Source organism: Rhinoraja longicauda, chromosome 13 (genome assembly GCF_053455715.1).
Source record: "Rhinoraja longicauda isolate Sanriku21f chromosome 13, sRhiLon1.1, whole genome shotgun sequence".
NCBI lineage: Eukaryota > Metazoa > Chordata > Chondrichthyes > Rajiformes > Arhynchobatidae > Rhinoraja > Rhinoraja longicauda.
The window spans coordinates 10,109,330-10,126,195 of record NC_135965.1 but is presented as its reverse complement, the minus strand read 5'-3'; the positions used below and the strand labels follow the sequence as shown (position 1 = coordinate 10,126,195).

The 16,866-nt window shown below is 45.3% G+C and overlaps 1 protein-coding gene across 1 annotated transcript in view; it reads right to left on the bottom strand.

Moving 5' to 3' along the window:
* Window positions 1-16,866, bottom strand: part of LOC144599140 (uncharacterized) — a 302,751-nt gene that overhangs the window by 42,085 nt on the left and 243,800 nt on the right. Inside the window, exons 17-22 of the mRNA XM_078409871.1 lie at window positions 14,979-15,113; window positions 12,961-13,095; window positions 10,422-10,547; window positions 6,107-6,238; window positions 5,067-5,195; window positions 3,629-3,760 (exon numbers count right to left, since the gene is read on the bottom strand). Of these exons, the coding sequence (XP_078265997.1) occupies window positions 3,629-3,760; window positions 5,067-5,195; window positions 6,107-6,238; window positions 10,422-10,547; window positions 12,961-13,095; window positions 14,979-15,113 (789 nt within the window). The remainder of the gene's footprint in view (window positions 1-3,628; window positions 3,761-5,066; window positions 5,196-6,106; window positions 6,239-10,421; window positions 10,548-12,960; window positions 13,096-14,978; window positions 15,114-16,866) is intronic.

The following is a 16,866-nucleotide window of genomic DNA, read 5'->3' as shown; positions in this document are numbered from 1 at the left end:
CAGTCACTCAGGTGAAGGTGTTCCCACAGCACAGGTTAAACCTGCAGCAAGAGTTGCAAACTCGTCCATCTGAATGAAGGGAGCCCAGGCATTTCCATCCAACAATGATGAAAGACTGGAGATACATTTCCAGGCTGGGATGGGACGTCACATGGAGGAGAAGCAGCAGTCCTTCCCTTATGCCAACTAACCTTGCACTGCTCGGTAATGGAGATCAAGGAACTGAACGTGTGAAAGTAGGCACAATGGACAACCAACGCCATACATCTTGCACCAGTCACCAAGGGTTAAATCTCTTCCCCCAACTTCAATGATCTATGATAATTGTTACTTTTGCTTCACTCCTTTCTAAAAATGTTGCCTTTCATTATTCAGGGGGTAATTAAAAAAAGCACAGACCAACATGAACTTCCCCAGGCAGCATAGAACATGTGGAGGGAGCTGGAAGAATGACAGGGAGCCATGAAGGTAGACACAAAATGCTGGAGTAACTCAGCGGGTCAGGCAGCATCTCAGGAGAGAAGGAATGGGTGTCGTTTCGGGTCGAGATGCACAGAGTCTCTTGCCCAGAGTAGGTGAATCGTAGTTGAATCGAGGACAAGGGGACACAGGTTTAAGGTGAAGGGGAAAAGATTTAATAGGAATCTGAGGGATAACTTTTTCACACAAAGGCTGGTGGATATATGGAACAAGCTGCCAGAGGAGGTAATTGAGACAGGGACCATCCCAATATTTAAGAAGCAGTTTGACAGGTACATGGATAGGACAAGTTTGGAGGGATAGGGACCAAATGCTGGCATGAGGGACTAGTCTAGCTGGGACATTGTTGGCCAGTGTGGGCATGTTGGGCCGAAGGGCCTGTTTCCACACAGTATCACTCTATGACTCTATGACTGTATAAGGAAGGACCAATCAGGAGCCTGGTAACAGATAAGTTGATCGACATGGACGTTGGGCCGAAGGTCCTGTTTCTATGCTGCGTAACTCTACGATTCCACATGCAGATTCTACACTTAATCTAAAATGCCAATGGCTAAAGAAACTTCTCTCTACTGTCAAAACTATTTAAAATTGATGTTTTGTTCCATTTATATTCTCTCCAATTCGATGCTGATGGCAAACAAAATGGAGAGTCCTCTGCTAGAGGACTCCGGTAGCGCAGCGGTAGAGTTGCTGCTTTACAGCGAATGCAGCGCCGGAGACTCAGGTTCGATCCTGACTACGGGTGCTGCACTGTAAGGAGTTTGTACGTTCTCCCCGTGACCTGCGTGGGTTTTCTCCGAGATCTTCGGTTTCCTCCCACACTCCAAAGACGTACAGGTATGTAGGTTAATTGGCTGGGTAAATGTAAAAATTGTCCCTAGTGTGTGTAGGATAGTGTTAATGTATGGGGATCGCTGGGCGGCACGGACTTGGTGGGCCAAAAAGGCCTGTTTCCGGCTGTATATATATGATATGATATGAACCCAGAGTGAGGGGATCATAAGGCTGCAATTTGCCCATTCATTGATTTTCTCACCACGCCCCCAGAGAAACAACTGGTTCAATTCCTTGCACTATTTTCCCCTGGTCTCAGCTGGAAACAACATTTCGTTACAAATGCTCTGGGGCACTTTGCATTCATCCTTCCCTGGAGTTTTGTGCAGACATGAACCATGATACGGAGTTATCACCATTGTGACATCCTGGACTGTTCACCTGGAAATAGGCCGCGGGATTTTCTCCGCCCGGCGGGGGCTTCAATGTCGGGAGCCCCGACCGCCCCGACATGGCAACTCCAACAGCCTGACCACGGGAGAAGACGGCAGGGAAGAGAAAAAGACATTCTGGCCTTCCATCACAGTGAGGAGGTGACTGGAGGAGACTCACTGTGATGGATGTTTCTTTTGTTTCTTTTGTTTGGTGTTAGTTTATGATTGTATGTGTTATTGCATTTTAATTGATTATTCTTATTGGTCTTATTGATGAACTGCGGGTAATTTTTCATTTCGCTACACATTTATGTGTATGTGACAAATAAACGACTATTGACTATTGACTTGGGGGTGGCCTGGGTATGGAGAAAGAGTGGCAGCTGAGCGAGTAGCAACTATGTCCCAAGAAGGTACCAAACCTTTCACAAAAGGGTTGAGGGAACAGGAACTAAAAAGAAAGAAGAGGGAGTGTGACGCAGCGGTAGAGTTGCTGCCTTACAACGCCAGAGACCAGGGTTCAATCCTGGCTACGGGTGCAGTCTTTGTACATTCGCTCTGTGACCGCTTGGATTTTCCCCCGTTTCCTCCCACACTTCAAAGATGTTCAGGTTTGCAGGTTAATTGCTTCGGCAAAATTTGTAAATTGTCCCAAGTGTGTAGGATAGTGCTAGTGTACAGGGTGATTGCTGGTCGGCGCAAACCCGATGGTGGACCGAAGGGCCTGTTTCTGTGCTGTATCTCCAAAAGAGGGAGAGACTGCAAGTCTCCCTTTATGTATCTGTACACTATGAATGGCATCCGCTGCTCCAGATGTCAACTTATTTACATCGGCGAAAGCAAACGCAGGCTCGGCGATCGCTTCGCTCAACACCTGCGCTCAGTCCGCATTGGCCAATCTGATCTCCCGGTGGCTGAGCACTTCAACTCCCCCTCCCATTCCCAGTCTGACCTTTCTGTCATGGGCCTCCTCCAGTGCCACAGTGAGTCCCACTGGAAATTGGAGGAACAGCACCTCATATTTCGCCTGGGCAGCTTGCAGCCCAGCGGTATGAACATTGACTTCTCCAACTTTAGATAGTTCCTCTGTCCCTCTCTTCCCCTCCACCTTCCCAGATCTCCCACTGTCGCCCTGTCTCCACCTATATCCTTCCTTTGTCCCGCCCCCTGAAATCAGTCTGAAGAAGGGTCTCGACCCGAAACGTCGCCCATTCCTTCTCTCCTGAGATGCTGCCTGACCTGCTGAGTCACTCCAGCATTTTGTGAATAAATACCTTCGATTTGTACCAGCATCTGCAGTTATTTTCTTACACTATGAATGGCTCAATTGTAATCATGTACTGTCCTTCTGCTGACTGGATAGCACGCAACAACAGTTTTTCACTGTAATCCGGTACATGTGACAATAGACTAAACTTAAGATCAGACATACTATACATAAACTGAACACATGGAAGGCTTTGACATGCCTTGTGCCTTCAGACTACATTCATCCAAACACCATGAGTCATTAGCACATCTGGATTACAATGCCAAAGAAAGGATCTAGGTCTAGAGAATTAATATTAACCACATTTTTGTGCCGAATGAATAAATATGTTGGATTATACATATTAATACATGCAATCAGAATGTATTTACAGGATTTGTTGCTTCTCACAAGACCATGATATCCCAGCAGACATCTGAGGCTAAAGATGGACACAGAAAGCTGGAGTAACTCAGCGGGTCAGATAGCATCTCTGGAGAAAAGGAATAGGTGACGTTTCAGGTCGAGACCCTTCTTCAGTCTGAAGAAGGGTCTCGACCCGAAACGTCACCTATTCCTTTTCGCCAGAGATGTTGTCTGACCCACTGAGTTACTCCAGCTTTCTGTGTCCATCTTCGGTTTAAACCAGCATCTGCAGTTCCGTCGTACATAGACATCTGAGGCTTACTGTATTCACAGCGGTCCCCAGCGTACCCGGCCTCACACAGACAGCGGCCCGTCACAGGATCGCAGCTCCCGTCAGTGCTGTTACAGTCACACCAATCCCTGCAGCCTTCGCCCCATCGGCCAACGTCACACACTGTGGAGGGAAATGAATTTAGAGTCATAGAGTTAAAGTGTCACACAGCTTGGAAACAGGCTCCTCGGCCCAACTTGCCCACATCGGCCAACATGCCCCATCTACACTAGTCCCACCTGCCCGCGTTTGATCCATATCCCTCCAAACATGCCCTATCTGAGTACCTGCCTAACTGTTTCTTAAATGTTGGTATAGTCCTAGCCTTAACTAACTCCTCTGGCAGCTCGTTCAATACACCCGCCATCCTTTGTGTGATTTTTAAAAAAAGATTTAGAGATACAGCGCAGAAACAGGCCCTTTGGCCCACTGGGTCCGTGCCACCCAGCGATCCCCGCACACTAACACTATCCTACACCCACTAGGGACAATTTGTACATTTGCCCAGCCAATTAACACAATTTACACAAAGGATGGTGGGTGTATGGCACTAGATAGTTGAGGCAGGTACTATCACAATGTTTAAGAAACATTTAGACAGGTACACGGATAGGATATGCCAAGATCAAAAATCTAATGAGTTTCTGTAATGAACCTATTTCCTGTACATGACACATACAGTATATGGGTGAAATCTGAATGGGTGAAAGTTGACTTGACTTGACTTGACTTGACTTGACTTTCATAAAATCTAATGATAAATTGCATGCATCATTTTATTCTTCCAAAAGGTGAAATGCAATGGCACCTAAATATAACAAGGTGGAGGGGCCCAAAATGTTTCACAACCATTTATAGAGGACATAGGTTTAAAGTGAGGGGGGAAAGATTTAATAGGAATCTAAGGGGTAACTTTTTCTATACAAAGGATGATGGGCTTATGGAACAAGATAGTTGAGGCAGGTACTATCGCAATGTTTAAGAAACATTTAGGCAGGTATATGGATAGTATAGGTTTAGAGGGATATGGGACAAACACAGGCAGGTAGGTCTAGTGTACGTGGGGCATGTTGATGGGTGTGGGCAAGTTGGGCCGAAGGGCCAGTTTCTATGCTGCGTGAACCTATGGCACTACATAGTTTCCATGTTCTATTAACCATCAGTGTATCACTCTTGCCGATGGTGAATTTCATCTCCATAATAGCATTTACAAAATTGTAACTTCCAACTGGCCTTTAGTCTGAAGACCGTAGAAGGGCTCAACCCGAAACATTACCTAATCCTTCTCTTTGAAGATGCTGCCTGTCCCGCTGAGTTACTCGAGCATCTATCTTCAGTGTCAACCAGCATCTGCAGTTCCTTCCAACATTTTGCATTATCTGATTGAGCGTGGAGATGATCAAGCCCGTTCTTCAGCAGTGTCACTTACCTATTTTGCAGTCAGGCCCCATCCACCCAGGGCCACAGATGCAGTCTCCAGTCACGCTGTTACACAGGACGCCATTTTCACAGTGACATGTGTGCTGACAAGCCAGCCCATAGTAACCCGCAGAACAACCTGGGAGGGAACCAAGACAAGAAAAAGGTGTAAAGTTCTGGGGAACCTTCTGGCTGTGGCACATTCAAATATTTATTATCTGAGCCCTCTTGTCTGCTGATTTCCAGAGTTCGAATAATGCTCAATCACTGTGGAAGGTTGGGTTAGTTTGGTTTAGTTTAGAGATGCAGCGCAGAAACCGGCCCTTTGGCCCACCGAGTCCACGCCGACCATCAGTCACCCAAACACTAGTTCTATGTTATCCCAGTTTTGCATCGTACACACTAGAGACATTTACAGATGCTAAGTGACCTACAGACCTGCATGCCTTTGGAATATGGGAGGAAACTGGAGCACATAGAGAACACCTATGCAGTCACAGTGAGAACGTACAAACTCCACACAGACAGCACCCACAGTCAGGAACGAACCCAGGTCTCTGGCGCTGTGACTTCCCATATTTTAATAGCCTGGCAAAAATATATCGTCTTTCACAATCCTACACACCTACCTAACTAGTTTATGTTGTAAAGTGGGAAATGCAGGTTGTAGAGGCTGAAGGTTGCCCAGAACTTTGGAATTATCCCCCATTTTTCTTGATGCAATATTCAATGCCTGCACGGTAAACATTTAAGGTTCTATCTGAGGGAAAGTGTAGCATTCCCCACATATTTTACTGAAGTGTCAGGCTAACCTATCTACGTTAAGTAACTCAGCAGGACAGGCAGCATCTCTGGAAAGAAAGAATGGGTAATGTTTTGGGTCGAGACCCTCCTTCAGTCTGAAGAAGGGTCTCGACCCAAAACGTCACCCATTCCTTCTCTCCAGAGATGCTGCCTGTCCCGCTGAGTTACTCCAGCATTTTGTGTCTATCTTCAGCTGAACAAATCCTTCTTAGAGATAGGTCTTGGCGTGCTTGAAGTGATACCTACCAAGCTGGCACAATGCTCCAGTGAATCCTGCAGGACAGTCACACGTCCCCAACTCCTTGTTACAAGTGCCTCCATTTTCACAGACTTCACAAGAGGACTGGCAGTTGATTCCCCAGTGGCCGGCTGGGCAACCTGAAACAATCAAAAGGGAAATCACAGGTTTCACACACCCGCTTGCCAAGGTGATCACTGTGGTAGCATGCAACTGATGTGTCTGGCAGTCACCTGTCGGAAGGAACTGCAGATGTTGGCTTAAATCAAAGAGAGACACAAAAAGCTGGAGTAACTCAAGTGGTCAGACAGCATCTCTGGAGAAAAGGAATAAGTGACGTTTTGGGTCGAGATCCTTCTTCCAGCATTTTGTGTCTATCTTTGATTTAAGCCAACATCTGCAGTTCCTTCCGACAGGTGACTGAACTTTTTTTTCTCTCTCATATATTATATTGTGTACAGTGTACTATGTTCACATATTCTGTTGCTCTGCTGCAAGTAAGAATTTCATTGTTCTCTCTGGGACATATGACAATAAAACACTCTGGACTCTCTTGTCTCTTGACTCTTCAACTTGGGGGGAAACCAATGTAGGAACTGGCCACATGTTTAGTTTAGAAATACAGCGTGGAAACAGGCCCTTTTTGGCCCACCGAGTCCGACCAGCGATCCCTGCACATTAACACTATCCTACACACACTGGGGACAATTTTACACATACACCAAGCCAATTAAGTTACATACCTGTACGTCTTTGGAGTGTGGGAGGAAACAGAAGATCTCAGAGAAAACCCGCACAGGTCACGGGGAGAACGTACAAACCCTGTACAGATAGCACCCCTAGTCAGGATCAATCCCAGGTCTTTGGCGCTGTAAGGCAGCAACTCTACCGCAGCGCCACCATACAGCCGTGAGAAATTAAAGATATCAATATCTCACAATGGCAACCGCATTTACCACAGCATCTGCAATGTCATTGCAGTGGCAATCCCAGGCTTGCGGATTCAGGAGCGAAAGGTTAAGTAACCGGGTTAGTATCCAAGGGCCTGAATTATTTTTTTAGACAGGAGTTCGAATCCCACCATAGAAGCTGAATATTTAAATTCTGTGAATTCAATGCTACAAGTAACTATGAAACCATTTAGTTGGTGAGAGATAATCCACTGGGCCTTTCAGGAAAGGGAATCTGCCATCCTTGTCCAGTCTGAAGAAGGGTCTCAACCCGAAACGTCACCCATTCCTTCTCTCCCGAGATGCTGCCTGACCTGCTGAGTTACTCCAGCATTTTGTGAATAAATCGATTTGTACCAGCATCTGCAGTTATTTTCTTATATCCTTGTCCAGTCAGTTCTGTAGGTAACTCCAGCCCCATGGCAATGTGATTGAGTTTTCACTGCATTTTGAATGGCTCCCCACAAGCCACTCGGTTAAGGGGCAATATTGATTTAGTTTTTTAAGATGCAGCGCAGACACAGGCCCTTTGGCCCACCGGGTCCGTGCTGACCAGCGATTACCCCATACATTAGCACCATCCTACACACTAGGGACAGTTTACAATTATACCAAAGCCAATTAACTTACAAACCTAACATCTTTGCAGTGTGGGAGGAAGCCGGAGCATCCGGAGAAAAACCCACTGTGTGTTTTTTTATATACTTAACTTCATAAGTTCATAAGTTACAGGAGCAGAATGATGCTAATCGTCCCAATAAGTCTGCTCTGCCATTCAATCATGGCCGATCTGTCCTTCCCTCTCAACCCCATACACTTGCCTTCTCCCCATAATCCCTGACACGTCTTTCGTGCTATTGAAGACGCAATAGTAGATTTGCTGCCTTATCGCGCCAGAGACCCAGGTTCGATCCTGACCACGGGTGCTCTCGGTGTGGTGTTTGTACATTCTCGCCATGACCTGCATGGGTTTTCTCCAGGTGCTCCGGTTTCCTGCCACACTCAAAAGACGTACAGTTTTGTAGGCTAATTGGCTTGATATAAATGTAAATTGTCCCCAGTGTATGTAGGATAGTATATGTGTGTGGGGATCACTGGTCGGCACAGACTGGGTGGGCTGAAGGGCCTGTTTCCACACTGTATCTCTAAACTAAACTAAAGTTGTGCTTGGTACATGTGAGGTATGGTTGTGGTCTGTGTGTGTGTGTGTACAGTACAGATGTGCTGGGTTCATGTGCTGTTGAGAAATGCTGTAAGTGTACTTTAGAGGAGGAATGTTAATCATGGTTTAAATGGTCTTTCTTTAAGCCCTTTGCAGTGCTTTATTTGCACATACTTTGCACAAGATCCACTGTTTTCTTTGTCACGTTGTCACCTGGCCATACTGAATTGCAAATTGATGCTGCAGTGAGAATTTAACTGAAGTGCAGCCAAGTTAAATTTGTACATCTCTTACATTTATAAATATGTGAAATAAAGTGGCACTCCCGGGGAATAAATAAAGTTCACTTCACTTCTACGGTTCACAGAAGTGAATTGCATCAGATTGAAAAGGAAAACATTGCAAATTTACAGGAAAATTGTGGGAGTGTGGGGGAAGAAAGCACAAACTAGAGGGGCTGAACGACATGCGTCTATGTTAGATATTTTTCATATTCATTTCAATGGGAAATTTTTGTTTTCAAATTGAACTTTGGGTTCACTGAGGGAAAGTGGATTTGTTTGCAAATTTGTATATCCAGTCCATCGCGGTACTGACCTCCCCATCGTTGAAGGAATTTACAGAAGTCCCTGCCTCGAAAAGGCAGCCAGCATCAACAAAGACCCACACCACCCTGGCAACACATTCATTTTACTTTTGCCATTGGGAAGAAGTTTTAGGAGCCGGAAAACTGGTTCAGGAACAGCTTGTTCCTACAGCCCCCAGGCTATTAAACACTATACCTCCAAATACGCTCTGAACCTTTGCATGTGCGTGTGCGTGTGCGTGTGCGTGTGCGTGTGCGTGCGGACCATATCCCTTTATTCTTTCCTATCCACCATGCATCTCAGTTGGCAGAGCAAAAGATCATCAGAGTCAGAAACATCCCCAGGATTAGACACATAGTGTCAGAGTACCTCAGAACATGGAAGGTGATGTTTCTTCATTCTGACGAAGGGTCCCGACCCGAATCGTCACCTATTCGTGCTCTCCGGAGATGCTGTCTGACCCGCTGAGATGCTCTGGCACTTTGTTTCCTTTATTGTAAACCTGCATCTGCAGTTCCTATTTCTCCAGGATTAGGTTTGATCGCCTCAAGAGTTGAGAGAGGTGCTTCCCTGATTATAATCCCCATCACCAACCAACCCACGCCCTGCCTGCTTTCAACATCGAACTCTTGGCTGTCCCAGTTCACAATATGGTCATTTGTCCTTTGTCATTCACACTAAGCACACATGCATTATATTACATTGACTGATAAGTACTGGACATTGACTTCTGCTTCCAAAATTCAGTTGCATTGATCTTCATAGCACTTAGTTCAAGAGGTCATTTTTTAATCAATTGCTCAGAATCATAGAGATATACAGCCACAAAACCTGTCCTTCAACACAACCCATCCATGCCGACAATGGTGTCAATACATGCTAGTCCCACTTGCCTGTGTTTGGTCCATATCCCTCTATTCTTTCCTATCCTCTTTGCATCTCAGTGAATGCCACCAATTCCTTGCCTCGGTATTCCAGGTAACATTTTACTTCAGTCAGAGGCTCCTTCTGTGCTCAGCCACATTCACACCAAACACATTGTGATCACTGAATACTGCCATTCTACAGCTTTATGCATTTTTTCATGCTATTGACTCACACTACTCATTCCCCAAATTTATTACATGTCCCCTTCCAGCTTCCCTAGTTGCCTGCCTAATCCATTCACCGTGTTTCATCCCTTAAATGTACATTATGAATCCTTCTTATTTGACATTGTTAAAAACTTCTTAAAACGGGTCAATTTACTCTTCTTTGTCACCAGTGGACACAATTTATTGCTTCATTATTCTCAATGTCTGGATTGAACAGAAACATTGCAATGTTGGTGTGTGGACCACTATTGGAACCATCTCTCACGTTCATCTGCTTAATCCCCACTGACACTGAAATACAAACACAAAATGTTTTCTGTTTCATTCACCTGCAGTTCTTTTCCAGTTTTTTCCCCCCACTGATACTCTCCATCTAATCATCTTTCCCAAACTTCCTTCATAACCATTGCCCTCCTGCTTCCCAGCCTCTCATCCACCCTCTCAATACCATCACACAGTACCCTTGGAGATACCTCATATACCACAATGTGTGAACTTCAGACTACTTGGGAATTTCAGCTTGGCCTTACCTATTTTACACCTCAGTCCCATTTTACCAGCAGGGCAGATGCACTGCCCTGTTCTTGAGTTGCAAGAAGCCCCTCCACAGTCACAGCTCTGTCCGCAATTAATCCCAAATCTTCCAGAGTCGCAACCTGTTAACAGCAAGAGGAGTTAACAAGTGAATGGACTGTTGCAATAATAAATGACAAATTATCCCAACCACTCCCGGTAAGGCACAATGTGGCATATAAAGATGTGGCCGAGAATGTGCGAGATGGGCTAGATGTGTGAGAAAAATAGGAAAAATCTCAAAATGGCATTAAGCTGCAACGTCAGCAGTTTCTTTCCCCACTGTGGCTGCATTAACACTGCTGAGTATGAAGCTCACTGCGAGAGATGGGTACAATGACAACACTTTAAAGAGGCGTGGACAGGTACCTGAAGGGAAAGGATTGGAGGAAGATGAGCTAGGGGCAGGCAAGTGGGACGCGCTCGATCGTGCAACGTGGTCGGACAAGTGGCCGAAGGGCCTGCTTCCACGCTGTATAGCTCTCGGATTCTATGACTCAACTTCCAGCATTTTCTGATTTTTACCTAAAAAAAACCACCTTCCAACATGTGTAGTATTTTGCTTTTGAAATGTTATTGTGCACAGAAGGCATTTGTCAGGCTTGGCTTCTTAGGTCAGGGCATAGGATGCAAAATTAGGGAGGTGATGCTGCATCTTTACAAAACACTGGGGTGGTTGCACATGAAATACACTTGTATACACTTGAATTTAGAAGGATGAGAGGGGATCTTATCGAAATTATTATACGATTATTAAGGGGTTGGACACGTTAGAGGCTGGAAACATGTTCCCAATGTTGGGTGAGTCCAGAACCAGGGGCCACAGTTTAAGAATAAGGGGTTGGCCATTTAGAACAGAGATGAGGAAAAACTTTTTCAATCAGAGAGTTGTGAATCTCTGGAATTCTCTGCCTCAGAAGGCAGTGGAGGCCAATTCTCTGAATGCATTCAAGAGAGAGCTAGATAGAGCTCTTAAGGATAGTGGAGTCAGGGGGTATGGGGAGAAGGCAGGAACGGGGTACTGATTGAGAATGATCAGCCATGATCACATTGAATGGTGGTGCTGGCTCGAAGGGCCGAATGGCCTCCTCCTGCACCTATTGTCTATTGTCTATTGTCTATTGAAATGTTGTGTGCAGTTCTAGTCACCACACTGCAGGAAGGATGTGGCTGTGCTGGAGAAAGTGCAGAGGAGATTCACCAGGCCGGTGCCTGGACTGGGAGGACTTATTTACAGGGAATGATTGGATAGGTTGTGTTGATATTCCGTGCAGCCAGAGGCTGAGTGCTGACCTGATGGAGGTATATAAAATGGTAAGAAACATAGCTGGGATAGATAGTCAGAATCTTTTTTCCGATGGAAGGGGTATCAAAAAAACAGAAGGTCATATGTTTAAGTTGAGAGGAAGGACCTTTAAAAAGACTTGAGGGTAAAAGTTTTTTTTGTTTACAGAGAGTTGCAGATGTCTGGAACTTACTGCCAGAGGAGATGACCAGATACAATCACTATATTTTGGGGACAATTAGCCAGGCACTTAAAAAGGCAAGGATTAGAAGGACACAGCTCAAATGAGGCCAAATGGGATTTTGGCACGGATATGATGGACCAAAGGGCCGTTTTCGAGCTGTACGCAGCATGAAATTGTACGTTTAAAAGCAAAGCATAATCTTACTCCTCTCCTGCTCCGAATCTCCATCCTGCTAGCACCTCTGCTTCCATTCCCTTCCCTCTATCTGCCCATGGAAGTTATAGGGGTGTGGGAGAGACTGAGTTGCAGGGCAGAAAATGTGTGTGTGTGTTTGCATGCTTGTGTGCGTGTGCGTGTGCGTGTGCGTGTGCGTGTGCGTGTGCGTGTGCGTGTGCGTAGGGGAGTGGGCAGCTGAGTGGAATGGCTCTACTGGAATCCTAATCGGCTGAATATCCTGTCGTGATAGTTAAGAAGCCTTGCCAAATTGTACGTCTTTAGGTAGGGTGGCACAGTGGCGCAGCTGGTAGTGCTGCTGCTTAACAGCGGCAAATACCCGAGTTCGATCTTGAGCTCGGGTGTTGTCTGTATGGAGTTTGCACGTCATCACTAGGACTGCGTGGGTTTCTTCGGGTGCTCCGGTTTCCTCCCACATCCAAACGTGTGGTCTTGTAGGTCAATTGGCCTCTGCAAATTGCCCTTTGTGTATCGGGGATGGATGAGAAAGTGGGATAATGTAGAACTATTATGAACGGGTGGACGATGGTCGGTGTGGACACCAAGGGCTGAAGAGCCCGTTTCCATGCCTTGTCTCCCTGAACCATAAAGTGACTGTTCACCGATACATTACATCCAGAACCTTAGCCAATAGTTACCGGAGCCACCATCCATTTAAGTTCATGATTTTCTATTGCATGATACGTTACCAAAAATATATTTGAAAGTTCATGGTGACAAATAACTACACCACCTATATTTTCAATATTTTCAACATTCTCCTTCAACGTAACACTTTGACGCAAATACCTACTCAAAAGACACCCCTCTCCGTGGAACCCTGGTGGGCACTGGTATCTGCACTCCCCCGTCTCTTGGTCACATGGCACGCCAACTGCACAGTCACATTGGAATTTACAGCCAGTACCATAGAAACCAGGCCTGCAGTCTGAAAATAGAAATAATCGCATTTCAAAACAAATGTTTTCTCATATTCATTCCACGCAGTTATCCCAATTCTTGAATCATATTGAGAATAGAATTTCTTTATTTGTCACATTTTTAGTGTCTCCCTCGCTCACATGCTACTCTGACTATCTGCGGTGATGCAGCCTCAATGTGTTTCTCCCATTTCTAGAGTACAGTTACACCTCGATAAACTGCAGTGTCATTGTCCTGTCTCACGCTGATCTCACACCAGTTTATACGTGACTTCGGTTGAGGGCTTTAAAATTGGAGCAACATCAAATTGTACCCAATTAAACTATGATTAAACAGTCTCCAAGCACAATGCTTGCAGTAATAATTACTAAACGTAAGTATTACCTACACAAATATCAATTGTCTCTATCAGTTGTCTCCTTTCCTTTCCCTCCATGCCTCATCCCATCTCTATGCAATGGTGTTGACGTGACCTACTTCATTCTTTCTGCTGGGGGATGTACAGGGCAGAGCTCAACGCCCAGACAAGGTGCAATGTGGCATCTCTGCCGGGAGATGTATAGAATCAGTGACAATAGCCAGAGGAAGATAATGCCATGGGGAATTGCTGCAGAATACAGTTATCGTTCCTATGGGATCTATTGGAGCTGTGTGGAAAGGGCAGAGGGCGGCCGGATAGTGCAGTTAGCAGACCCACTGCCTCACAACACCAAGGACCCAGGATCAATCCAGACCTTGGCACTGACTGCATGCAATTTGCATGTTCCCCCTGTGACAGCATGTGCTTCCTCTGGGTGCTCTTGGTTCCGCCCACATCCCAAAGACCTAGGGGTTGATAGGTTTATTCGTCACCATAATTTGCCACTGGAGTCATACAGCCCCTCGGCCCAACTTGCCTATGCTGTCCAACATGCCCCATCTACACTAGTCCCAACTGCCTGCTAAACCTATATCCTTCTAAATCTATCCTATCCACATATCTGTCCAAATGGTTTTTAAACGGTGTGTAAACGGTGTGATATTACCTGCCTCAACTACCTCCTCTGGAAGCTCGTTTCATGTACCTGTAAATCTTTGTGTGAAAAAAGTGCTCCTCAGTTTCCTTTTGAATCTTTTCCCGTCATCTTAAACCTAAAGTATATCCTCTGGTTCTCGATTGTCCTATCCTAGATAAAATAATCTGTGCATTTCTATTTGTCTTATGATCTTATACACCTCTATAAGATCACCCCTCATCATCCTATGCTCCAAGGAATAAAGTCCTAGCCTGCTCTACCTCTCCCTATAGGCCCTCGAGTCCTGGCAACATCTTCATAAATCTTGTCCGAACTCTTTTCAGCTTAACAACATCCTTCCTATTATAGGGTGACCAAAACTGAACATAATACTCCAAATGTGGCCTCACCGATGTCTTGTACAACTGTAACACGACCTCCTACTAATGTGGTAGGTGAGTGGTAGAATCTGGGATGAGTTAAAGAGAATGTGGCGAGAATTAACCAAAAATAGGATTAATGGCTAATTATTTTAAATGAGTGGTTTATGGACATTGCAGGGTTGGTGGGCCAAAGAGAAGGTTTCCATCCTTGTCTCTCTTCATGACTCCATGAGAGCCGAAGAGAATGTTTCCATTCTTGTCTCTCTTTATGACTCTAAAGGCAGTGCAATGCAGCTATCATTGCAGGAGATGTATGGGAGCGGTGGGAAAGAGTCTGAGGAGGCCAGTTTGCACCAGCAATGAAATGGAATACAGTATGATGTCTACGTGACCTACTTCATTCTTTCTGTAGGGAGATGTACAGGGTATAGCTCTTCATTGCAGAATTCTGCTGCAAATAAATCCAGAGTATTATTATTTTTCTTCATGACGAAAGCCCCACCCGTACCTACCTTCCCCACATCCAAGGCCATGGAAACCTGCTCTGCAAATACAAGTGCCATTTTGGGGGTCACAGCCGGTAGCATGCTCCTGCGCACACTGACATTCTATGGAGCAGCCAGGTCCAAAGGTCCACTTGGGACATGCTGAGGAAGAACAGAGATGTCTATTACTTGCCGCACCTGTGAGCAACTTGAAGGAAAAGCTTGAATGATAACAGATGAGGTGCCCTGTCAGCCCACAACTTACTTTATGTTCTGACATTTCCTTCTCTCCTGAGATGATGCCTGACCTGCTGAGTTACTCCAGCATTTTGTGAATAAATACTTATGTTCTGACATTTATCTTTTCCTCTCCCAGGATGATAGCAGAAAGGAAAGGGAGATATGATGTCCCTGATTACATTTGACCTCTGTTTGCTCTGTTGTCACTTTCTCCGAGCTAACAATGATCTATTCTACATTTTCCTCGAACAGCATCTCTTTTGTTGTCTTGTTTTCGCACACATGACGCTTCCTTATCTCTGTGTCTCCTTCTCCCCGACTCTCAGTCAGAAGGGTGTCGACCCGAATCATCACCCATGCCTTCTCTCCAAAGATGCTGCCTGTCCCGCTGAGTTACTCCAGCATTTTGTGTCTATCCATATCATGAGACCACCACTGCAGTGGTGGAGTGAAATGAAACAAGCAAAAGTCACACTCTAAACCAGGTTCTCTGTATTGCAATCTTCACGGCTGTACCTATGTTTGGAGGCCCTGCGTGTTCAATTGCGCCAGAGGTCTGGTTGCTATGGAAACCACTTTGCAGTGAAGCAATTTGTGAGCCTGAGTAGGCCTCAAAGCAGAACCTGAGGCGCCTCCCCTGAACTATACTCTGATGGACCTTTGATAGCTTGCATTGTCCAAGGCCCTATGAACTGGTTCTGAATACCTTTGGGACATTTGGGAGTAATTCAGAAGAATTTAACTTTTTTTAAATGAACGTATTTAAAAACACATGATTGCTGATGTTAAATTCATTGAAAATATTAACATTAAACACTAACATTTGGCAAGCAGATTGGTGACCCCTTTCCAATGAAAGGAACTGCTCTCTATACTTCACTCATCCATCAGCATAAAGCTGTGGGCCTGGATGTGAAGTGCATCCAGTTGCTCAATTGATGCAAACATCTCACAAGACTGCTGCAAATGCTGAGCCATTGCCAGGTTGTAAATGGTGCTTCACTTCCAAATTGCAGGCACAGGATAAATAGTTGTCCAGCCAATTTTCTGCAGCAGTGTGAAGGCACGCTGATCAAGGGGAATGAGCAATCAGAGAGTCGAGTATTACGAGGACTTCAGTCAGCTAGATAAAAGACTGCGTTGAAAACAAAAGGGATTAAAAGTTTGCAGTTAGGGCTGAACAAACAGTAAAGTAATGGCTTCCACGAACTGCAAGCCGAGAGATCACTGATAGTGGCTCACCAATTTGCTGATTGCCTCAAAATCATTAGTTGATTGATTGAATTGATTGAAAGTTACAGCATGGAAACAGGCCCTTCCGCCCATTGAGTCCATGCTGACCATCACAACAAGAATTGTTCACACTAGTTCCAAGTTATCCTACTTTCACACCCACTCCCGACACACTAGGGGCAATTTACAAAGGCCACAATTGACAAACCAACACATCTTAAGGATGTGGAAAAAAAACAAAACACCTGGAGGAAACCCACACTGCCACAGGGGGAATGTGCAAACTCCACACAGGCAGCACCCGAGGACAGAATCAAACTCTGAGAGTTGTGCCACTGTGCTGCCTAATTATCTTGAATGTAGGTGAATGTTAACCATAACACAGGAAACTACTTTGGTAAAGGTATGTGGGGTCTTTCAAAGGGCTGCAGCCAACACAAAC